This window comes from Diadema setosum, chromosome 12, assembly GCF_964275005.1.
Source record: "Diadema setosum chromosome 12, eeDiaSeto1, whole genome shotgun sequence".
Lineage (NCBI taxonomy): Eukaryota > Metazoa > Echinodermata > Echinoidea > Diadematoida > Diadematidae > Diadema > Diadema setosum.
Window position 1 is genome coordinate 27889426 of NC_092696.1, and position 26173 is coordinate 27915598.

At 37.9% G+C, this 26173-nt stretch overlaps 2 protein-coding genes across 2 annotated transcripts in view; one reads left to right on the forward strand and one right to left on the reverse strand.

Moving 5' to 3' along the window:
• LOC140236162 (myotubularin-related protein 13-like) overlaps positions 1-7816 on the reverse strand; it is a 124571-nt gene extending 116755 nt beyond the window's left edge. The window contains exon 1 of the mRNA XM_072316129.1: positions 7678-7816. Coding sequence (XP_072172230.1) covers positions 7678-7738 — 61 coding nt within the window. The 5' untranslated portion in view covers positions 7739-7816. The remainder of the gene's footprint in view (positions 1-7677) is intronic.
• Positions 7817-13756: 5940 nt separating this feature from the next.
• The window catches only part of LOC140235842 (uncharacterized), a 42172-nt gene continuing 29755 nt past the window's right edge, over positions 13757-26173 (forward strand). The window contains 10 exon segments of the mRNA XM_072315840.1: positions 13757-13901; positions 15302-15490; positions 15980-16175; positions 17652-17777; positions 18734-18860; positions 20837-20906; positions 22164-22278; positions 22997-23114; positions 24533-24642; positions 25396-25485. Of these exon segments, the coding sequence (XP_072171941.1) occupies positions 13773-13901; positions 15302-15490; positions 15980-16175; positions 17652-17777; positions 18734-18860; positions 20837-20906; positions 22164-22278; positions 22997-23114; positions 24533-24642; positions 25396-25485 (1270 nt within the window). The 5' untranslated portion in view covers positions 13757-13772.

The following is a 26173-nucleotide window of genomic DNA, read 5'->3' on the forward strand; positions in this document are numbered from 1 at the left end:
CACAACGCAGGATGGAATTAGTTGCTCACAAGCAGCAATGCCTTTAAACTTGAGTGTCATCCCTCAGCCAAATGCTGTAGACCTCCTGAGGTACAATTGTACTTGACTGCTTTTGCCTTGTACAACATTATACACGATGTAGCTCGGCAGTAAGAGTGGTGTCTGTTTGTTTGTACATGTTTTTGTGTTTTCCTGAGAAATCATCACTTTTTTATGCATCAAATCTTGTGCCCTTTCTTTCCCTACCGCCACTTTGAAGTTCCTGCCACCTTACACTTTGTACAACTATGGTGTAATCAGTTGCCCAGCAGTCCCAAGTAGACAAATGTTGTACATGTTTGAACCATTATTCTGTGCCCCTACGTAGGCCTATGTACTGTTTACCATTAGGAGAAGTGATTTTAAAAATGTTTGAGTTTAATCACATTTGATTCATATGTGTAGGTTGATTGTATCACAAAACACTCTACTATAATATAAAAATTTTGCAATAAAGCCTAAAATATAAGGAGATACAACCTCGTATCACCATTTTTCTTATCAAACCATATCTGTAGATGATTTTATAGTCTACAGTGTAGGAACAATTTGATTATAACTATTGTTAACGTTTTGTATATTTGATAATACATAACATTGATTATACTGATTAACTTTTTTACACTGGTTGCTTCTAGATCCCTGACATTTTAGAACTATTTTGAAGCACTAAATCTGGGTTTTTATATCATCTGCAAACGGTAAACAATGCCTTTAAAATACAAGGATTATCCAGGGTAACACTAGAGCTGCTTATCTCAGTCTGAGATTGGCCTGACCTAGTGTACATAACTTGTACATGGACAAACAACTGAAGTAGAGGAAACTATTTAGACAGGTGCATTTGATTTAATAGAATTATCAGAGAGAAAAGACATGGTTCTATCATCAACTTTTCAAATGGTTGCCAGTGATATCAATGCTTTTCATGCACTCAGTTTTTACACAGACCTGTCTACAATGTATGTATTTCAGCAAAATCTATGTTTTAAAAGATCAAAAATGCAGTTTGTACATGGTTTCCACTCATTGGGGCTAAATGTCTGACATGGATGATACAGTAAATTGGGTCTGACCAAGGAAATACAAATATCTATAATAAAATCTCTCATAAATGCCTTTGAGCTTTTTGATGCAAAGTGAGTCAGTGAAATGGCTGTTTGACAAGTGATCTACTCATTGCAAATAAAACCCCCAAAACAATGTAAACAAAGCAAACTAATATATCATCAATTTGGAAGCCATTTGGGCAGAGGTATTGTATTGCACAACAGAGAGAAAAATAACTGGTTGATATGGAAATACAATGCACTTTAATATGCACTGTTTTGCTTCCCAAGATTCAAGAAAAGCTCTGGGTCACATGAGAGAGTGACAATAAAAATGCAATCATTTAATTTTCATACTGGTACAAATATGTACAGTATATAATATTATTCTTTGGTGGTAAAGGATTCACAATGTAGAGCTATGTTTTGTTTTGTCTTTTTTGAGAGAGAGAGAGCTCCATAGACATTCATCTGATGTGCGCACTACGTATTTATATCATTATCAGTATAGTGTATCCAATAAGCACTCCTGGGGAGGGGGGAGGGGGAATAAGGGGGGGGGGGAGCACTCTAGAACCTCATTTAAATAGAGCCATCACCAGAGCATGTCCTTGATTAACTAATCATATCTGAGTCGGGTGTATTCTACAGCTGCTGCTGCCACTGGCAACTAATGTACTGCTTGTACTTGGCATAGTAAACGGGGGCTTTGTGCTACCTCTCAATATCTATTGAACCCACTCGATAACAACACTCAAGTCCTTATTCTGCAAACTAACCACATATCTGTAAATAGATATTTTCATGGTCACCTATACCTAACGGTTTTGTCTAAACAAAGCATCTCTCAACTCCAGACTGAGTTAAGCTTCTGCTGTTCACTTCACATTAAAAAAGTCAAATGGCATTTGGTCACAAGTCAGTTACGTCAGTTACACCAAAATATCAGTTCTTTTTTCTTTAATTTTTCACAGTCATAAAAAGTTCTGGCAAAATTCATCAGGAAAACAAGAGATTGTCAAAGCAGAGGGATGATAATGTACTCTGCTCAACTATCATAATCATGGTCTCCCTCTGTACAAATGTATTGTAAGATCACAACTGTTATTTTGTTAAAATGCAGACCAGCAGTTGCAACCTTTCTACAACTCTATCCATTTGTACAGAGAGGGGGAGGTTACTGATAAAAAACCTAGCACAAAATTCAACATCTTTGTACAACATGGTGAAAAGTCACTTCATTGATGTGATCAACCTGCTTGAAAAAAAAAGAAAAAAAAAAGGAAAAAGTAACCTTTGGGAGAGTGTTCATTGATTCAAGTACTGACTGGATGAAAATGAAGTGACAGAAAAAAAATGGAAATTTAGTGAAGTCTCAACAACCTCATATTTTCAGTGACTTATATGTACTATCAAATTTGTTTCCGTTTGTTATATTTGAAATAAATGCATAGCATGCAGAGCACATTCGTAAGGTTGGATTCCCCTTTAACCCCTACAGAGTTGTCGCTCGTTGAGATATCGTTATACATTTCTCCCGCAGGCTGTAATTACTTAACTGACAGTTAGATCGATTGCAGTCGGGGTCGCGGATCCCCAGTTGAGGGGTGGGGGTTCAGGAAAAAAGAACCCCTCAAAATTCTTCCAGCTACATGATTGATCCCAAGAAAATCATGTCAGTTCCAAATACAAGAAACAGCAGCTATACAGCCAAAACACTGCCATTTAAGGCAAGAGATAAAACTCCACCTCCCCCCCCCCCCCCACCCCATGCTCCCAACTTCATGCTTAAAATCAATTCGGTAGCAAATGCAGAATTAATGACGCAGTTTAGCCCAGGTGGAGGAATTCAGAAGTCATGTCATTGCCACAGCAAATATTGATAATGTATAAAGTGCAATGAATTGATGTTGTATTTTTCAGATGCATGATGTTGAAGAAATGTTTGTGAACAAATTAAAAAGTTACGGCTGATTTTATCATAAAGTTTAAAGGAACATAAAGTGTACATTCAGTACATTGTACCCTCGGTGAGCAATCCCACTTTAAATGCTTCCCGATTTGATCATTCCTGGGCACTGTACATAATGACCATCACAGCACACTAAAAAATGGCTTTTCGGTATCACAATGTGTCATAAAACTCCCATTTTTCATTTGACTAAATGTTATGTAGAGGCATTTATTTCATCCTGTCTGTGGTCTCCTCGTCACTTGTAGTGCTCTTGAGCGACATTTATGGCGGCTCATCATGTCATTGACACGAGTCCCATGATAGAGGGATAATTTTGACAGAAATGCCACTGACACAGAGGTCACATGACATGGTTCAGAGCAGCAATCAAATTATTTGTCATTCTTGTCACATTCTCTTGGTTTGCCTTTCCAATGGGAGAGGGAACTGAAACCCAGAAACCTTGCCCCAGCTATTGGGAAGTAATCTACACTCTGCTGCTTGGTTCTATGGAAAGGCATAATGTGCACTGTCACCCTGGACAAGGGTGTTGAACTAATCAACCTACCAAATTTTCACTCAAACTTTACCTGTACACCACTAACATTGCATGTGCAGGTTCACCTTTGTCACAGTTATCAATGAATGAAAAAAAAAGCAAGCTTAGAGACGTTCTCTGGCATGATACTTGTATTTTTTGTTTGTTTGTTTGTTTGTTTGTTTGTTTTGTGCATACAGCCTCAGACTACTGTACTAGCACATTCAGGACTGACAATATATCACTAAATACATTGGCCCGAATTCAAGAAGGTGGTACAAATGAAACCATGGTTTAAACCATGGACTAAAACCATGGAGCGCCAAGTGGCGCATTGAATACTTCGTTACAAAATCAGTCATTTCGTCGATGAAATGATTACTTTGTAACGAAATGACAACATTTTGTAACTAAATGAACATTTCGTCCATGAAATGATGATTTCATTAACGAAACGGTCATTTTGTCGACGAAATGACCAATTTCGTAAGGAAATATTCCGTGTGACACTTAGCGCTCCATGGTTTTTGTCCATGGTTTAAACCATGGTTTCATTTGTACCACCTTCGTGAATTCGGGCCATTCAGTATAACCCTGGTGTTCGAGCTACATGTAGCATATTGCACATTTCACACACAAAGTGTTCATACGTGTATACTATGTATCAATTGCATATTGTATGCTGATAATAGTTGAGGAATCTCATCCTAGCATTCAATTGTCGAGAGGAAAATAGGGTGCTACACAGTGTAGTACAAAGTACAAACCCACCTTTGTACCTACAATTTATCTACTTGCCACGGTCGACCAAGACTCACAGAGGGGCACCTGTCTGTGATGGATGAAAGTAGAACGACTCTGTCTGAATACAATTTGGGCAAGTGGGAGGAATATAATGCGATGTGATGCTCTGACAAAAATTTTAGAAGAATTTCTCATTTAAACACAGGACAAATGGACAATGTCCCAGTATCAGCAAAAATGTTATGTTATGGAATACACAACTGCTCCTTCTTTTTTTTTTTTTCTTTCTTCTTTTTTTTGGGATGTTTGTTTTTCATTTGTTTGTTTGTTTGTTGGTTGTTGTTGTTGTTGTTGCTGTTTTGTTTTTGTTTTTTTGCCTCCAATACTCAAGAGGATTCACCAGTCAGGCTATGATGTCAATGGGACCAAAGGTGCAGTCATCCTTTGCAGACTTGAGGTACCTGCATATCTATTTTACTGCAGAAATCTGTCCTTCGGTCATACGGATACATTACATTTGACATTAAAGAGACTGGTCACTATCTTGCTATATAGGTGGGACTACAGTAACTGGACATTGATGGCATGTACATTATGTACTCTATCCACAGAACTGTAGCTGTACATGTACACGTATATCGGTTGTCAGTTTGGATGAAAATAATGCAACAGAACATTATATAATCATGTATACAGTAAATGTAAGATCTGCATGCTCAGTGATCTTATCCAACATACTCACAATCAAAAGTCAAACTACAAAGGCTTTTAAAAAGCCTGTCTTAATTCTTATTCCTCGCCCACAAATGATCGACATTCATAACATTTAAATACATGTGTCCATGAGAAATGTCTGGTACAATGCACAATGTACTATGTGTCTAACCTCCAAAAAGCATGGTGTACCACTGAAAGAATGTACAATAATGTAGTCTATTTTGTGGAGTATGGGCTTCAAGTCAGATGAGTAAGAGGCCACTTTTTACAACTGTGGGAAATACTGTGACAGTAAAAGTATCACAGGAAAATTTTGGTCACTGAAGTGGGCATTTATGTTCGAGTGGTGTGGCATTAACCGTAAAAGTGGACATTTTCACGGTGTGGAAATGTTTGCGCATTTCGCGCAAACTAGAAACTAGTGTGAAAATACTTGTAAAAGCACGCAAATATATTTGCCTAGAGTTTGATGTACCAAGTGCTGTGTAATGTTTTGATTCCGCGGAATCGATAACACACAAAATTCATCTTACTCCACAGAGTGCAAGAAATTACTCGAGCAAAAATATGCACTTCTACAGCAGATTGCTTTAATAACTGGAACTATTGCTATGACATATGTTGTACAGCAGGTGGAAACCAAGTGAGTCTAGAGTACAATGTTTTATGTTTGGCCCTAGACGCAGGGAGGAAGTAAGATGTTGAGTGGATGAAAATGTAATGACAAAAAAAAAAAAAACAACAAATAACAAATTTTTCTGCAGTCCGGCTTCCTCACTGCAAATCATGACAGCAAGTTACACAGAAAGTTAGAAACAATTCAAACTTTGGTCTGCATTTTTTATTTTTGGGTAAGATTTAATACATTTTTTTTTTTATCTTCTTTCTTTTTTCAGAATTGCCTAGCAACTGTAGAAATTTTCCTAATGTCATTTTTTCACTGCCAGAGTGAATAATCCTCAAGTTCAACTCGCCTATTTCCTCATTCGCCATTCTTTGCCAGTGTCTGTAATAAATTTCATGTATAGCACTGCACCGCACACAGGAGTGTCAGACTCTGGACTGCAGTAGTCCAGAGTGGGTATGTAATGTATTCTGCCTACTAAAGTGTGTGTATCCTGAAACTCCACAAATATTATTCACTGGAACAGTCTTCACTATTGTACATGTGTATGTCTTTCTTGACCAGGTTGCATGTTAAACACTGCATTTGTTGTATGGGCACTGGTAATGCAGGGATATTAGGGTTCACTGAATAAACATAAACTGAAGAGGCTACCATGAGTATCACACCAGACATTTTTATCACCTTCATTACAAGGCAATATCACTAGTCTGATGTTGCCATACCACTCTACAATGCCCTATCATGCCTTGTTTAATAGCTTTATGCATGGATGCACACACATGTATCCATGCACTGTAGAGTCTATGATACATGGATGTACACACATGCACACACTCACATTTGGCAAGTGGTGGGGTATATAATTTTATCAGTAGGAACATAAAGTCTTGCCTTTAATTACAATAATGTTAATAAGACATAGCGGCCTACGTCTAGACGTTAATAGACCGGCTAAATCGTGATATTGGTCCCCTTTTGTCTGCAAGTGCCTCTTCACTATGTGCAAAGTCTATGGAGGTGGAAAGCAGTCATCAGCTATGACAAAATGAATGACAGTGAATGGAGTGGTGTGTGGTGGACTATTTCGGGATAATGCCAATAGACCTAGTAGAAGAGAGCTCTCCTAGATCATGTTGACAAGATGGAGATTTCACAAGATGGGGAAAAATACATGCACAAACACTTAGACACTAGGTGACATTAATACCACTTAGTGACTTACAATGTAGGTGTCTCTAAATTTTGTCAATGATCACTGACATTGGAAGCAGAAGCGTAACAAATTTAATCCAGATTGCATTATAACTGATAATCCCGTGGATACGTACATCACATGGATCTCCTCGGGCTCAGGATTGAATCCTTTGAATGGCCCTCTACAAGTTTTCAACTTACTGGGCGTCATCATAGGTAATTCAGGTAATTCATAATGGTTTATGTGAGCTAGGGTTAGAAACCCTAGCTCACATAGAGGTCTAGTGTCTAGTCCTTTGACTTTGCCCTAGAATGGTCAGGTTCTACATAGCAACTAACGGGTTAAAGTTCTGGTAACATTGAAAGGCACAAATACGATATGGAAGGTGTTACTATAAAGTTTACCAGTGCAGTGGAAATGCACAGGACAGGGAGTGGACCTTTACATCTCATTTAGGACCTACTACAATAACTTAAGTTTAGGTCTACATCTCTCATCTATCTAGTTTATGACACCAAGACCGTAACAGCGATACGCGCACAAGCGTGGCCCCAGGTTCGGCCTAGCGGAAGAAGCTGGCCGAAAACATACTGCACACTTGCACCGCCACAAAGCCGCAAGCGTATAAAAGATTATGGGCTTCCCTACCACACACTGTAACTGACGCCCATCCGTGCACCGACCGTATCGTACCAGCGCTCTGCCGAGCGTATGTACGTATTGAACATCACACACACACACACACCCTTATTTCGCAACCAAAACATTTCCCAGTTAAAATGGCGTTCGTTATGAAAAAGCATGGACACTTACGTTCTTTATCATGGTCATAGCCGACCACAACAAAATAGTCGGCCAGTCGCGACATGTCCATCAGTGATTATTGGTCCAAATTCCAGCTTACATGGCAAAATAATATTTCCCAATTCATTCAGCACAGTGAGCCGCCATATTGAAAATTCCGATCATACTTCAGCAAAGAGCGCATCGTATACGTGCGTACTGCGCAGAGAAGGGTCATTTCCAATGCAATCGAGAGCGCTGTGCAAGAGTGATAAATGGAATCATACGAAAGTTGCAAGAACAAGACACTGGATCCAAACTTGTGTGTTTGTTGTTTAGGTTTTTTTTTTTTTTTTCTACTACACTCTTATGCACATGATCTATTCGTTCATAGAAATTCCCACAAATGACATCTTTCAACGGCTGTTTTTATTTGGAGATGCATTCTGAATTACAAATTCTTTCCTCAATTATGTCCTTTTCCATTGTCTCGCTTTCTTTCTTGTTTATTTCCCCTAAAATAAATATTTTCTGTGTTATCCTTCTATCCTTCGAATAAACATATCATTTCATCTTATATTTACTCAGATATTCAATACATGCATTCAATTATGTAAAATGACATGACATGAAAAACAGCCTTTCCATTCACCCACCAATTATCTGGCACTATTTCTCTGTCGTGCATGCTGTAGAGAGCCTGCTAAATTTCTTCATTTCATTCTCTATGATTTCATAAAAGGATTCCCTCTCAAAAGATCGAGGAATATCCATTTGGCAGTCTAAAGTGGTGTATCATTGCAATAATTATTGAAGCAAGCTGAATGGTGGGTTTCGAATGATTTTTTGTGAATGAAAATATGGATTTATTTCAAATATACAAGAATTTTATTGACACTTTGAATTCTCTGGAAATTTTACTATGCAATGAATAATAGGCTTACAGTGAAATCTAGACACATGCACTGGTATCTTTCTTTTTTTTTTTCAAAATCACTTTGCTAGTTAACACAAGTTCATGGCATTCATGATAACATAGTGCACATTCGGGGGTCGTGAGACCTGCAACTGATAGTGTGGTTTTAAATAAGATGTGTTTATCAAAGTAGAACTAGCTGTAAAATAGACCGCATATTATGAAAAAAAAAAAAAAAACACAAATATTATTAACAGGAACACCACACGTCTCTGTTCAGGCCCTTGAGCTGAACTTCGCAATAATCCATTTAAAAAAAAAATCTATAACTCCGTGATTTGGAAAAAAAAACTGTTATGTTAGTTTTTTTTTTTTCAAATATTATTACAATGAAATCAAACGTTGTGAAAAGTAAAAGTTATCCTGACTTCATACTAGTAACCTGTATCATACTTTTGTGACCTTGTTCAACATACTCTGCTGTATTATGTCTCTCACAACAGTCAATGCAAACCCGTGTTGCAATTTTATACGCGATATACATGGATATGAAGAGTTTGTTTGCAAAAACCAATAAGTCCATATTTGTCAAATGGAGATATTTGCGATTAAAGGTCAAGAAAAATAAAGGGAATAATAAGAAAATTTTTGCTTCTTTTGACCATAACTTCAAAAATATACCTTTATATGTAGTGACCAATATATCATTTAAAAGGTATTATTTTTTTCTTTGTGACCGAGACCGTACTTCAAAATCTTCAAAAATGGACTTATCGGTTTTTGCAAACAAACTCTTCATAGTATGTTCCTGTACACTGTAGCCTACAATGTATATCACTGACTTTACGTGAATGTGTTTCTTTTAAAGATTGAAACTTGAAAGAGACATTCTAAAAGCAGGGCCGGCGCAGGGGGGGGGGGGGGGGGGGCTAAAAAGTGACAAATATAATATTTAAAAAAAAAATATGTAGTTAAGGTTGTTTTGTTGTTGTTGTTGGTGTTGTTGTTGATTTGCTTGTTAGTCGATGTCGACTTGAAGCGAATGCCAACTGAAGAAACCTAGTACTCTGAAGGACTTCAGCGGCGTCGACGACCTGTAGCTGTATGGGTCTTTGAATGATGATCATAAATTATTGATGTTCTGCCATACTCAATGTTGTACCTTGATCAGAAAGTTGGAAAGTATAATAACGATGGTGTCATGAATAGAAAAAAAAAGGGGGGGACTATTTTTCTCCTGCATGCGATATCAATGCGACAAATCCACGGCCCTGAGGCGGCGACGGACGTCGGGACGCGTCCACAGAACTCTTGTGGACGCGTCGCGCTGCTGCCGCATCCGCGTTGAAAAAGAACGATGCACTCGAAAGATGGCGCTGTTCAATGAAGCCCTCCAGAGCCGTACGTCGCAATCTCCATACTACTACTGTAACGCAGTACACGTCCCGTGTAGGTATAGATTTGTGTGCAGGACTGATGTTCACATCATGTATTATGGACCTGGGGTCCGTTTCATGAAATGACAAAAGTTTTTACATAAATCTCAGAATGGCCATAGTCGCTCATTTATGTTATGTATAGCTATAATATGTGTCTTTTATGCATGAGCGAAAAGTCTCTCATAAGACTTTCATGCAAAGGATCCCTAATACCCACATCTATAAAAATGGTCAGGAAGATCCCGTTGACGCTATGTAGAACCTGGAAAGACAATGTTTGACGATGACGATAATGATCAATGATGATGATGATGATGATGATGATGATAACAATAACACTGAAAATGACAGTACATGCAATAATAATGAATAATTGTCATCAAAGTTATGAACATCATTACCATCTTGGCGCGGGTTATAGATAGCAGTTTCCTATCCCCATGAAGTGCAAAAAAAAAAAATTGTGCATAGAATTTTCAAAATATTGTCGTTTTCACGGCGAGAAAGTGAAAAATTAAGGTATGTGTATTCACTTTATTTAAAAAAAAAAAGACTCACCTACATGAAAGATCACTCATTGACAAATCTTTTTTTTTTTTTTTTGTGTAACACCCATGCACACCATGCAGTGACACACATTAAAGGGATCGTAACTTAGTTTTGGTTGAGATAATTACAGGTTTCTATATTTTGGGGTGAGATAATGAGAAATCTCTTATGAAATATGAAAGAGCATGTAATTCCATGAGGAATAAATTCAACGCTTATTTGATGAAAATTGATTTTGAAATGGCTGAGATATCCAAAAAAAAAAAAAAAAAAAAAAAAAGAAAAAAAAGAGCAATAATAGTGAGGGACCCACATTATTACAATCACTTTGTTTTACAAATGTTTTTTGGCTGTTTCAGTCATTCCAAACCTGATTTTCATCAAATAAACTTTGAATTTCTCTTAAAATGGTATGCTCTGTACTATATAATAAGTGTTTTTTTGGTATCTCGCAAAAAGTTAAAAGCCCAATTCTCATCTCCACCAATACTGTACCATTGTGTTAGTACAAATGTTTTCCCCCAGGTGGACTCCAAACTCTTATTTCATTATGACCATCCCTCTCCTGGTTTTTCTTCTTTTTTAAACTTAAAAACCTGTTCCCCTTGTTCTTGTTTTTGCTCTTGTTCTTGTTCTCTTCATTTCCTTCTTCCTTTTCCCAACCATTCTTCCTCCTCTCCTCCCCCTTTTTTCTTTTTTGTTTGGTTCTATCTTCTTTTCTTAACAATATTACTTTATTAACCATTATCGTTTTATTACATTGTTCTTATCAGTAATATTTATTATTACTTTTAATCATTAATGTGTATTAGTCTTGCCTATTTTTCTTCCTCCAGGGAATTTCAGAATGCGCTCACTTTCCTATTCCTTGTTTGGCGGTGTTTTTCTTCTTAACGGCTATTAAGATTAATACTGCCATAATATCTTATTGCTCTCGAGTCTCTCTCTTTCTCTCTCTCTCTCTCTGTTTCATGTTAAATCATAAGCCTTTTCCTCTTCAGTTGAACAGACAAAGAAAATGTAGGCCTACTCTAAAACAATGCCTATAAAAATACACAGGCAAGTTGTTCTTGAATCACAAAGTCATGATAATCATTTAATCATCGAAGAGGATGAGAAAGGGACGCGTTGTCTTACATTGAGTATATTGGGTAGGGTATATTTTGTTTGAGATGGGGCTTCAAGTTCCCGACTCATTTTTGTGAGACAATATGAGAAACCTCTTATGAAATAATGAAAGAGCATATGAAGAATTTAAAGTTCAGTTATTTGATGAGAATTATAATGACTGAGATATCCAAAAACAAAAAAACGTCCTAATAAACTTGAGACTCACATTTCATTAGAACCAAATTTGTTTATACTTTGTTTTTGAATATCTCAGCCATTTCAAATTGATATTAATCAAAATTAACTTTGAATTCCTGTTAAAATAAATTTTATGCTCTTTCATTCCAGAAGTGGTTTCTGATCTTTGTTTTTTAAGTTAAAATAATTCTGAATTCCCCTTCGCACCAAAACTGTACTCTGCCTTTCTGATGAGATTTAGTTACTTTGAAAATGTTGTTCTTTCTTTTTAAAAGGAAATATTTGGTAAAATAGAAAACATGACTGTCAACTGGTCACAATATTATCAGTAAAAAACAATCAAACAATCAAACAAAAACCCCAAACAAACATAAATGATGATCTCCACCTAAAATGTTCGCCGATCAAAAGATTAACAGTCCCACCCCCTTTTATTTTAGGAAGGGAATTCATCAACTATAATAACTATAACGTAACCGACCCTGATTAGATGCCGTGGGAAATCAAATGCATGGGATTCATATGAGGTTATCTATCAAATAATTGTACATTATAACCAGGGAGGACCCTACATGGGTTCCCACCTCCCTGATATAACTGAAAAGTCAAACCGATCGTGCAAATATTGCCACATGGAGACGATTTTTACGTTTGGTATTGTGTAGGACCCTATAGGTTGCCTTTAATTTCTAAAGAAAAAACATCTGTAATTTGAAGTAAGAAAAGCTGTTTAGAATGGAAACGTATGTGATACCATACTCGATCATTTGACAACTCAGTCGTCATCCAAATTAACATCTTTCGAGACAAAGCAATTTCATAATGATCAGTGCGAGTCAAAAAGCACTTGTGCACTGAGGATATGCAAACGATGTTGATAATGACACACTTTCGGGTTCTACTATTTAGTTTGTGTGGATGAAGAATAGAATATGATCACAAAACACAAGCAAAAACAAAACGCATGTTGTAACTAACCATGTCAAAGACAAAGTATTAAAGAATGGAACCAACTACCTGTTGACATTAGGAACAGTACAACATTTTCTAGGTTCAAAGTTCAGTGTAAAAAATATCTATTAGACAATTTGAAATGAATTTATTAAACTACATGTTAAACATTTATTTGATATTATGTAGATTGGCCAGCCTACTTTAGTTTTGAGTGCTCTGTGTGGTGTGGTTGTGTATTGGGGTGTGAAGGTGTGGGTGTGTGGGTGTGTGTTAGTGTGTTTATGGTCTCCTTTTTTATGTAGGTTTATCTGTTGTTATTGTATATACATTATGATTGTTCTGATATATACTTGCCATGTCGTAGTGTTAGTGCGTGAACTTACTGGTACCTTGGTCTGCTGTCGGTGGTTTCAGTGACTGATCTGAATGTTCACTCAACTGATTACAATGGTATTATGATTTGGAATGTTACTTTACATCATTGGCGGTTGGCCTTTGTGCTGCTGAGTCCCAACTTATTTGTACCTTGCATAGGGCCCCACTCACAAGCCTTGCTTCTTTCGGGGTCCTAAAAAAAACATGTAAATTTTTGTATCAGCGATTTGTGTTATCTTGTTATTTATGTTTGGTTTTTGAATAAAATTGAATTGAATTGAATTGAAAGTATTGTTGATCTCAGCATCTTGCATGCCAATGTGTCTGAATGGGATAGACTAGAGCAAGCGCCAATAGACTCAGTGTAGAAGGGGAGGTCCCTGCACATTTTGTTCCGTTGCACGCGACGGACGAAGTCCGGATCATGCGCTGCGCGCCGCCAATGCACAAGTGCGGTTTATTTGAATTTACGGAAGTGCCGTAAAATGTACATGTAGCTGTGTTGTAATACACGTAGATTTGAATTCGATGTTTTCATCTTTCATTTCTTGATTGTGTTGACGTCTGGTCAATGGTAATTCACAATGGATCATGAGCGGCTTGTGATAAGGAGCAAAACTCCAGAAGGAGTTCTACGATTTGACGAGTTTGGATTTGCCGTCTTTGCTGATGATCAAGGGGACGTGGAACGGAATCACTGCTACACAAGGCGAGTGTTTATTGTAGTCCCACATGCTCGCATTTGAGTTTGCCTCAGCGCAGCGCGTGGCGTGGATGTCTGTCAGAATCACAGATCATGACATCTCGACAGATATAATAAATTCAAAATATTTCACATTAAATAACTTATTATCATGATATTTCTGCCTAGGGAAATGGCAAATTCACTTGTATTATTCAATATTGTTCCTTAACTGTCTAGGCCTAGACTAATTTAGGCTCTAGATTTTATATGATTTAGTTTGGCAAAATTTTCTCAACTGAGCCTAGTGTGATGAGAGTGAGTGAGCTAGACTCCCTCAGTCTCCCTGTGTAGGGTTGGGGGTACCACCTATCGTCACCCTAAGGATCTGTAGCTTGTTTGTTCTAAAAATATAACACAAATTCGCCTAATTCTTACCTCAAATATGCCATAAATACTCACCAGTTTTGAATGTCGTGACCGTCTCGTTGATTATGAATCTCCGTTTTAAAATAGCACAATTTTAGTGCGTGCGTTCCGTTTTCTTCGTGCAGCTAAAAAGGGTACATTGCGATCGGCACCCCCTCCCCTCCATAAGGTATACACGTGAATTTCACAGCATAGGTAATACACGTGAATTTCACCGCATATAGGTAATACTAATCTAATACACGTGAATTTCACAGCCATGCGTCGTTGCTGAGCGGATGTGTAATTTTTAGCTTGGTTTGTTTGAGTTTGATTTTCGTTTCTTCGTTTTTATTGTCTTTAGACTTCTATAGCTAATGACACTTAATCCCGCGCGTACCTTTTCGTTCTATACGCAAACAGCCATGATACGCTGGGTGCCGATGGGAAGGTGCCGTGCCGATAGGTGGTGCCCCACCATACTACCCTAGGGTCTTACAGTTTCACTTTAATTTACATGTACACTACCCATTTTTTGTACCTAATCAATGCTAGTGAAAAACTGTTGTCCGATTGACTCAACAAGATCAAGAAATATCATGTACTAATGTAGTGCAGCGAAAATACAATTGGTACTTAATGGTAGGTTTCTACAGCCCAGCCCCAGGTAGGCCTATTATGCGATTTATATCATTAAATATATAATAATATTATTATGTGTTAGTAAATTTGTGTGTCTATGTCAAAAATGATGAAGTTTTAGTAACTTTGTTATGGCAAGTGTTTCCATATAAATGCATTTTTTTTTTTTTTGCATACATTCAATTACAGCTGTACTGTCTACTCTAAGGCCTCTAGACCACAACTAGGTCTAGGTAGGATAGTCTATTAGGAAGATGTCTTACCGCAGACATTTGTTATTGGATTGTTGATGTGACTTTTCTTTGTTGTTTTGTAAGAAAACATGTCTGACATTTTATCATCTTCCCCCCCCCCCCCATAAAATTGCAATGTAGCACTCAGAAATTTCTACCTGAGCAAACAGACGTATGGAAGTCTTATCTGGAGACGTGGGGCGAGTCCTTCATTTGTTCGCCCAACAAGGTGCGCTACCTGCTGAGGAGGGGCGTTCCCCGTGAGCTGCGACCATTGCTGTGGGCCAAGCTGCTCTGCTGCGAGCAACAGCGGGAGACTTCATCGTTTAGCTACTCTGTGAGTCTGCATGCCAGTCACCTTTCTGAGAAATGACACCAGTCCAAAGAGCCAAATGATCAGAATAGTAAAGCAAGCTTTCTATACTTTCGTATGCAGGATTTGTTTTAGGGAGCAAAACTTAGATTGAAAATTGTTACACTTGCTGAAAAATAAGAGGCTGTTTTCTGATATGATATTAACAAGTGGCACATACAAACTGTAATTACAATCAATGTACAGTGTACATTCCTTTGCCATAAAGAGTTCAAGTAATCATTCAAACCCTTGTTTCTTGTTTTTAAAAACATTACAATGTATATTGTACACACATGTTTTGTATGATCTCTTGAAACATATTCCTTACAGAAAAAGAGCTTTTACATTTAATTTCTCCCTGTTCCCTTGTGAATGCATGTTTGAAGAACATTTCCCAGGTTTCAAATTGTTCTGACTGTACACTATCTGTTTTGTCATTTTTGAAAAAAAAAAATTGTCAAATCTGTGTAGGAGTGTGTGCGTGCCCTGCGGTCTCAGCTGGTAGAACTTGGCATCAGTGAATACTGCCTGAGAACCAACCAGGCTGATGTATGGGACGATGATGAGGATGGATCGGCCAAGGGAGACGGGAAGGGGAGGGCCGGCCCCACCCGCATGAAGCACCTTGTTCCCCTTCAGATCCTAAGACAGATTGTCGTCGACTTGGGTGAGTTTTCCCCCTTCCCTCTCAGTTCTGCAATTGTTTTTGATTCCCCACAAATGGAATGTAATTGATTACATACTTTTCAACTTGGATTCTTTTTTTTTTTGGGGGGGGGATGGGGTTAGGCTAAATAAGCCCCCCTCCCTTTGACATCTTTCGTAATGATTTTAATTTGCTTTTTTCCCCTGAAATTTTCATTTAAAAAATTGTTTATGATACTACAGAGAATATTTAAACAAGAAGTTAGCTCATTTGAAGGTTTATATAGGGATTTAGAGCTTAAAGTTTGATGCACAAAAAATGTAATGCATAAATTAGCATGATTAGCATAATTTAGAGAAAATGACCATGGAAAATTAATGTTCAAAGCCCGGGCTATAAAGGGTTAAGATAAAAAGTAAGTGAATATCAGATATTCTGTCAGAGTAATATGACATATTGAACATTCCAATATACATGTAGAAGCATTGTTCAGGGATTGCTTTCCCTTCTTGAGGTCATATAGCAATTGCAGTCAAGGGAAAAGTATTTTAAACAAATAGTAGTTTGTTCTTTCTTTGCGCCTTTTCCAATAGCAGACACTTCTATTCTCGATTGATTCCGTCCTCTTGTCGGAGTCTCTTTTATACAGTCTTTTTCCACCTAAACATACACAGAATTGTTTTTGTTTGTGTTTATACATATTTGTGCTTACTGTGCCCATCTATGCTTGCTTATCAACATTACATTTTCTCTCCCTTGGATTTTGTGTCCCACGGCCCCCCTTTTCATATGTGCTTTAATTATTATTATTTTAATTTTTATCAATATCATTATCATTATTGTAACTATTATTATCATCATTTTTATTGTCTTTATACTTTGATATGTGTGATTACTTGCATTTGTTGGTTGACTCTCATTTTCATTTTGCCTCCTCTTAGTACACCTTTTATTTAGTGCTCGCTATTTGGTCAGCCCCCCCCCCCTTCACCTTGCTGTTGCTATTTTACTATTTTCCTTTCTCTATGTCTGTTGTTCCTTAAATCCTGTTTGATGTTGCCTCCCTATTCATCCTTTTCCTCCAGTGGTTGCCCCCTTGGTCCTCAGGATCATTACTGACCCTCCTCTGCCTTTTGTCTGTCCACCCTCCTGCTCTAATCCCCCTCCCTTTACATTGTTGGGCTCCTTGCCCATGACCTCCTACCCTCTCCTTTTGTTTTCTTTGTTCTGTGTACCCAGCCTGTCCCTGACTGTTCTTGTTGTGTGAAGTCCTTTTATGTGATTGCTTTCCCTGCCTGTTTGTCATTTTGCCTCTGACGAAGATTCTGCTACTAGGATTGAAAGCTCAGGCCCCTTTCGACTCCAAAATAGTAGACAATGAAATGGCTACACAAAATGAGTTTTTGTATAGCAGTCACATTCAAAATGCAGAGCAAATTGTTATGCAAGCAGACCAGGGATGTAATTTCCTGTTGTTTCATTGTTCCATCCAACCAGAACGCACCTTCCCCACTCATCGTCTCTTCATGGGATCCCGGCCTGAGGCAAAGGAAGGAAGGGCGTCTCTGTTCAGACTCCTCTGTGTCTATGCGATTTACAACCCGGAAGTGGGCTACTGTCAAGGTAATAAGAAATAATGCTAGGTAACCAGAAAAGCACTTTGAGAGCTCAGACCTCCGCCAAGCAGCTCATCTCCATCCATGCTGAAAATCATCCTCTTTCCCTGCTTCCTGCATGCTGTGCCCCAAGCATGTGTTCAGTGCATGTATGCATATATCAAATATTACGTATGCATCTTTAACTCCATTGTTTGTTGGCCAAAGCTAATCTTTCAAAAAATGATAATAATAAAAAAAAAAATTCCCAGATACAGTCAGTGGTCTGGATCACTACCAAAATTCAATCTTCTTTTTCTTTGTGGCATTATCAACTTTTCTCGGAAGTTTCATCCCAATCTGATCTCAACTTTTTGAGTTTTTTTTGCAAACAAACTAACACCATCGAAAACATAACCTCCCTGAACGAGGTAATAATGTATAATTATTAGGTTCCTCATTAATGAAATCCTGCATAGTAATTGGTCTACATAGTGTCATGTGACCAAAACATGACATTACGATGATGATGATAATGTTAGAGACAACATGCCAATAAAGGAATATATGCTATATACTATGATAGTGTACCTTACAATGCATGTCATCATACATACGATATGTGATCGATATGGTTTTGTTTTGTTTTATTTTTTCCTTTCAGTGGCAACATGTGAAAATTACCATTTATTAGCATCGGCCTCATAGACCACTGTATAAAATTGTGTCTACTTCCATGGCCTGCAATATGTACACTGTAAACATTCTTATTCTAGTAATTGTACTTCTTCTTTTTTTTTATCTGCTAGTGAAATTACAAATTCCTGGGTGGCAGAAATGGCACTTTAATATTTCTTTCGGGGCTGTGCCCATGAGAAAAAAGTGCTATTCCTGCCACCTCGGAATCGAAATTCGTAAGTTCAACAAGAGCCTCTTGGTGCATGGTATATTTGTTTACTATCATAATCCTGCCCTCGTTGTCAGGTATGTCCTACCTGGTCGGTATGCTTCTAATGGTGATGAAGAATGAGCAGGACGTCTTCTGGGCCATGGTGGCGCTCTTTGAGAAGCCCAAATTCCTGGCAGGATACTTTGACAACAATCTAAAGAGGTAAATGTTCTGAGAAATTCTCATCGAATACACCAAGGGCAGCGTAGGTGGTATGGGTATCATAACGGTATCGTCATCATGTTCAAATCCCGCCGCATGGTTGAAGGAGGATATAACCAAAGCAGAATTTGAAGCAAGAACAAGTAAACCCGTGCATCAAGAACTTCACAGACATCTACTAGGGTGGGACTACTACTACTACTACTACTACATATGAGAATACTTTAATTTTCATTATTTGTAAGGATAATTTTTTGAAGATTAAAGAGATGGTATAGTTTGGGCTGAGATAGAGGATTCGGATTTTTACTACTGTAAAAGTGGATATTTTCGCACGACTAATTTTTTGCGCTTGGCTGGGTATGAAGGGTTTTGCATGTTTATAATTCCGCGGAATCAATACATCATGCACAGGAACATATGGCAAGCAAAAATATTCGCGTGCTTTTATTTTCGCGATACTTTCTGGTTGCGCGAAATGCGTGACAATTTCAACACCGCGAAAATTTCCACTTTTACAGTATTTGTGAGATAATTAGAAACCACCTCTGAAATATTAAAGAGCATGCAATTCTATGACGAATTCAGATTTTATGTGATGAAAATCAGTGTTGATATGGCCGAGATATCTAACAGGAAAGTAAAACAAAGAAAAGATGGGTCCCACCTTTTATTAAGAGCTCTTTGGTTTGGATAGCTCAACCATTTCAAAATCAATTTTCATCAAATAAACTTTGGAGTTTTCTTAGAATTGTATGCTCTGTCATGTTTCATAAGAGGTTTCTCATCCCATAATAAAGTTGGAAACTGAAGCCCCATCTCAACCACTACTATACCATTCCTTTTGTGGATGAATACTGGCAGCCTGTGATTATAATGAGCACTCAACTTTAAAGGTAGGGGATACCTTTTACAGACCTCCTAAAATGCAGGAAAACATTAAATATGAACCTCAGGGGACTTGTTTAGGCCACTGCTGAGAAATTTGGAAGTCAACAGTTATCTACAATTTGAATAATGCACAAAACTCAACTACTCAGTAGTTCTGTGTGTCAGCCACACTTAAGCCTTTTTGTTGCAGTCTTCTGTATTTTTTATCTATAAACACAAATGTAAAAGTATAAGAGCTGATGTAATAACATATAGAGTGTGTGGCAAGAATGTATATAGAAATGTTTGTAAGTTTTGATGAACTTTCTTCACAAAATATACATGATGGACACACATGCAGTGCATGGGTCTGCAAAGGTAGCCTAGTAATGTACTGGAATTTACGGTGAGCCCCGAAAAAAATTCAATTCAAAATCTAACGGTCAATAAAAATGTACTAAATGTTACCTTCCACTTTCAATACTTTATGGGAGTTTCTAAAATGATACTCTCTTCAACATACCACTGTATTTATACAACTCTTCATTTGAGGCATGCAAATGGGATTCCCTACCTTTAAAGGGGATGGCTAGTAACTGATCAGTGGGAATCAGTGGGAATGCTGGGGGATGATTGTTCCAATCCTTGTGGGATTCATTTAAGAGTACATTATATATCTATTGTGTGAAAATTATTTGCTTCAGAGCAGTCTCATATTCAAGTAATGTGCAGTTAATACCCTGTCACTGTACAGGCATGTTAACCTGGAAACATTAAACTGCACATTACTTGAATATGGGATCATTCTGAAGCAAACAATTTTCACACAACAATAGATATGTAATGTACTCTTAAATGAATCCCACAAGGATTGGAACAATCATCCCCCAGCATTCCCACTGATCAGTTACTAGCCATTCCCTTTAACAGGTTGAGGACGAGTCCCGAGTATACTCGGGGCAAGCGTCTGTGGGAAATGCGTGTTGTAGCACAATTAAACCGTCCTCAACGAGTTATGCCCATAGATTTTGACCTAAAGTTTTTGTTCCAGGTCGCGGCATTAATCTACTGTACATACATTGTACCTTCTTCTTTTGTGACTCTAGGATACAGAGTCACGCCCAGCTCTTTCACAGACTGTTGCATCAGCGGTTCCCCCGAGTCGCTCGTCATTTTGTAAGTCGGGATTTTACTCATTTTTATGTAACTAAAATTACAGCCTTTCAAAATGTAACAAAATGCCACTGACATTGGAAAGAGAGAGAAAAAAGATGCTGTGACAATTTGAAATCAGAGACATTTGAACAAAATCCAAAGTTAATCTATAAAAGAAAGCCATGGACAAGACCATTCCCTGTATTCATTATGATAACATCATATTTTTTTAAATTTTTCATACTGTTTCAAGTGGAACCAAAAATTGAATACAAAAACAAGCATTTACTGTATAAGCTGTTATTTTCGCGTACAGATATTTTTGCGAATCAGAATATGACAGACATTTTCGCGAGATGTTGATTTTGCGAATTGACACCAACGCTATCTTGCATGTATTGTTACTCTAGTGTATGGCGACATTATCGCGTGTTGTTAAATTCGCGATCCAACTGTGATTCGCGAAATTCGCAAAAATCAAACCCTCGCAAAAATAACCACTCATACAGTAATAGCTGTCAAGATTGGACTAGACTTGTCCATAAGTGTGACATTTCAACAATTGCTCACAGATTTAGGATTTCAGTGACAATAGCGAATCTACATGTGAATAATTTTGACCTGATTTAAAGGGATAGTACAGTATTGGTGGACATGAGAATTGGGCTTTTAACTTTTTGCGAGATACCAAGAAAACACTAATAAAATAGTGCAGAGCATACCATTCTAAGAGGAATTCAAAGTTTATTTGATGAAAATCGGGTTTGGAATGACTGAAACATCCAAAAACAAAGTAAAACAAAGTGATCGTAAAAAAGTGTGGGTCCCACACTTTATTAGAATCTCTCTGTTTTGGATATCTCAGCCATTTCAAAACCAATTTTCATCAAATAAACGTTGAATTCCTCATGGATTTACATACTCTTTCATATTTTATGAGAGGTTTCTCATTATCTCACCAAAAAAATGTTAGAAACCCGAAATTAGGTCTCAACCAAAACTATACAATCCCTTTAACATTTCTGTGTTTCTTTCTCTGGTCTTGTGACCAGTCAGTGGGGCATTTCATCAAGTTTGAAATTCACTGACAAACTTGCTCTCAGCCAATTAGATGCAAGGATTTCAATAGCTTAAAACGGTTGTCAGCGACTGACAAGCTTTACAAAATGCCACCTAGGACTTGCTGGGAGCGCAGCCTTGTCCAATAGTGAATGTGCAAGTAAATTGTTATGACTTGATTAACACTTTCTGTGGTTCTTTGTTTGGTGATGTGACCAGGACTCCCTGGGTGTGCAGCCTCTGATGTACGTCACCCCGTGGTTCATGTGTCTCTACACCGCCTTGCCATGCTGGGACACCGTCCTCGCCATATGGGACATGATTCTACTTGATGGTGGGTCATGTGCCATCTTAACCCGTTCTATGCTTAATTCTGAAATGCCATAGGTTCCCGTAGGGATCGGGTTAACTATTTAGCACTAGAGGCTTCTAGTAATGCGAACCTCTACGCATTGATAAGAGCAGCATATTTCAAACATTTTTGCATGGGTTTAGGCAAGTTGATCGTACATTCCTTGAGATTATATTGCAGTGTAGTGTGATATAGGAGAAATATGATTCAGGCAGAGAAGTGCACCCATTCTGACACACTGCTTCCAACACAGGCATGTGCATGCAGCCACAAAATTGCGGCTGTGGATGATTCAGTTATAATATTTGAGAAGGGCAGAGCTCTGCAAGTTGTTTAATAGGCCCTGAAGACTGAAAGGCGTGGCATTTTCCTATTGCGGAAATGAAATGCTCACGGTACTAATGATAATTAATGATGATAATAGACATGATATTATGTCTATCAGTGCTTTTCTCTGAATTAATTGATATATAGATTATCAAATTAATTACTGGTAAAATATTTGAATAAGAGGTGTATGTTTTTACATACTATGTGAATTTGGTTAAGGAAGTATACAGAATCCCGAATGCTCAAGATGACTTTATTTTACATGTTTCACTTTCACCCCATTTTGTCCACTCTTATTGCAGCCATCCATCAATCTTTTCTTCTGCAATTATGACAAATATTGAATTTGCTCTCTCTGCTTTTGTGGCAGGTGTTACTACCATCTTCCGGGTGGGGCTGTCCCTGATTGAGGTCAACAGGGACGCCATCTTGGCGAACACAGATTTGACCAAGATTCTGCCCCCATTGCTGCACCCCAAGGCAGACAAGTAAGTCAACCCCCCCCCCCCCCAACTCAGTGCATTAGGATCAACAAACAGTATGCAAAAGGGATTAGTCATAGGTGCCATGGTGCAAGATTTTGCTGGAGGTGGGTGCTTAGGTACTCCTTTTCAGTGAGGTGAAGCAAACTTGATGAGATATTCTCATCTGTTACCGACTGTCAAATCTTGTTCTGTTGCATATATTTTACACAGACCATTTACTATTTGTTTTATGCAATAGCTTGAACATGAGCCAGGTCTGAGCTAAGGTCTGAGTATGGCAATGATAATCCTTAATGGCATTTCTTATGTCCATCGTTCATCAACAATATAGGCTACTTAATAGTACCGTAAATAATATTGGATCAGGATCGCCAAGAAGTGAATATGTTAGCGGTTGTTGAATTGACAGTGGAGTTGTCAATAATGGACCTAGAACTATCAGAACAAGATCCAACGATATGCAGATGCAGTGGTATGTTCTGGTACAGAATAGGACACAAAATTTGCCTCTATATAGGCATGGTGGATTGCCACGACACAATCCTACAGACTCAGTAATTTTCGGACAATTTCGGGCATTTCAAGAATTAATTAGTAGTCCAACCTATGCGTCAAAGGCACAAAGTTTATGTCTGAGTGAATAGGATGCACGGAAACAAAAACGTAGATAGCGTTGACCAGTATTTGCAAATTTCCACAGACTTTAAATGGTTTATATGCATTTCTAACTGGACGGTGATTGGTCATAATGCAATTACATGTCTAAATGCAACAAGGATTTAAATTCTTACATTACGAGTAATGACAACATGTCAGGTAACATTATTCCAGAATTGGACTTGCTGCCAACTGCAGCTAAAATGAAATGATATGCATTCTTGTAGACCATATACTGTAGTGTAACATGTTATATTGCCTTTGTATACTGCTGTAATATAACACTCGACAGTCCCTTGGGAGTCATACATTTATTTTCCCTTGAGACAATCTTTTCCCTCAGTGCTGCGTACTTTTGGAAAATATTTCATATTCATTTAATTTAATTCATTTTTCCGTTTCCAACAAAATTATATGCACTCTTTAACTTAGCATGACTATCTGAATACAAAATATTTCAGATATTTACATCTGTACACGTATGTGAATTGTTATGTGATATAATGTCTTGGGAAAATATAACTCCCATGAGTGTCAAGTGTTACCATACACGGGTCTCTAAATACAGTCAACCTTGCCTAAGTGGAATCTCTTTAGACTGAAGAAATAGCTTTGACTTCAAGAAAATTCGACTTATGAGGGGTTAATATCAATAGAATATGAATAGAGAAGAGGACTCGAAAAGACCTTCAACTTAGGCAATTATTTGACTTATGCGAGGTTGACTGTAGTTGTCAATATCTATATAATGTTGCCCCCCACAGGGTGTACCACGAGGTCCTGATGCCAGTGGTGTGGAAGACTGGAGTGGAGAAATGGGAGATCGAGGCTCTCCAGGCTATCATCGCTGAGGAGGAGGATCCAGAAAAAGCAGGTATGTATTCTATTAGATGATATTGCCCGATCTCGGCGTCAATTTTTGCCCTGGGCCTCGCACTAATTTCACAAGTCACTGGTGATAAAGATTTCAGAACCTGGACCACATGCTGGGTGACGCTCTGAACTGAACCAACAGGGTTTTGTTGAAGGGGAATTCCGCCCCCGTTAAAAGTTAGTCTGAAAAGAAAAAGTAAAATAGGACAAGCAAAACAGTGAAACTTTGATCAAAATTATTGGAGTAAAGGTAAGGAAGTTATGGAATTTTAAAAGATTCATTAATTTTCGTGTAATCGTTTTTTAACATTGCAACTGATCGATGAACAAATTTCCCTGCATCGATGTAAGTAATTTCTCAAGCAGTTGCAAGACACAACTTGACGCAATAATTTCATCAATTTCAGTTCTTGAGCATTTGATATTGACTGTATTATGTAAATGTTTTTTTTTATAGTTTTCCAGTTTACCTTTCATTGTGTCCTCCCTCCCCCTCACCAAAAATGTCCCCATGTGACAGAATAACATTTAAATGCATACAGCAACATTGTTAATAATGATTTATGAATTAACTGTCATAACTCAATAAAAGAAAAAAGATATTTTTATTGTTATTACTATTATTTTTGTTGTTGTTGTTGTTGCTCTTGAATCAAGAAAACATCTTTTTTTTTTTCACTAAAAAGAACCTACATTATAGCGGAAGCAATTGAGGTATAAATTTCATGACTGCTGTCTTTTACTTCTGTATCAGGTATGAAGAGACGACGTCGTGCACAGAGGTTGTTTGGAGAAATGAGCCCCCAGAACAAACGGATCAAAATCGAGGAGAAACCCAAACCAGGTTTGTTTGATGCCAGTGTAATAGTCTTACTTTACAGTATATACATGTACTATTATACAAATGATGCACAGGATAGAGTGCATTAGTGTAGGCGTAGTGCACTCGAGGGTATTTACAATTGTGAAACATGCACGAGGCGAAGCCGAGTGCATGTTGCACTACATTGTAAATACCCGAGAGTGAGCTACGCCTACACTAACGCCACGAAATAATCCTGTGCATCATTTGTTTTATAAAATGGGTCGAAAATTCGAAAACTAACATCATTTTTCAGCGTTTTTCACGTACCTTTGTGGGTCAAGACGTCCGAAGATGTTCGTCCCAAACTTTTACGCACGTCGCACTCGCGGAAGTCCCGCACATACAGTATAAGTATAATGGGGGGTTGGGTTTCCGGACACCCGCATGAAAACTTACTTATTTTACATAGAATATGCACCCTTTACCTTAAAGACTTGATATAGACTCCTCATATAGGCCTACTAGACAACATACTCTGAAAACGGCGTGAGAATTAACCTGCTAAATCGTTGGATTTGCTCTTCAAAGTGACTCCATGTACGCGTCCGGTCCCATAACGCTTGGTCTACTGTACTGTACAAAGTGTACGTATATGTATAGTATAGTACAGTATACGTACGTACGCCACATATGTTATGCACAAGGGAAGACAGGCCGGCCGGCCGGC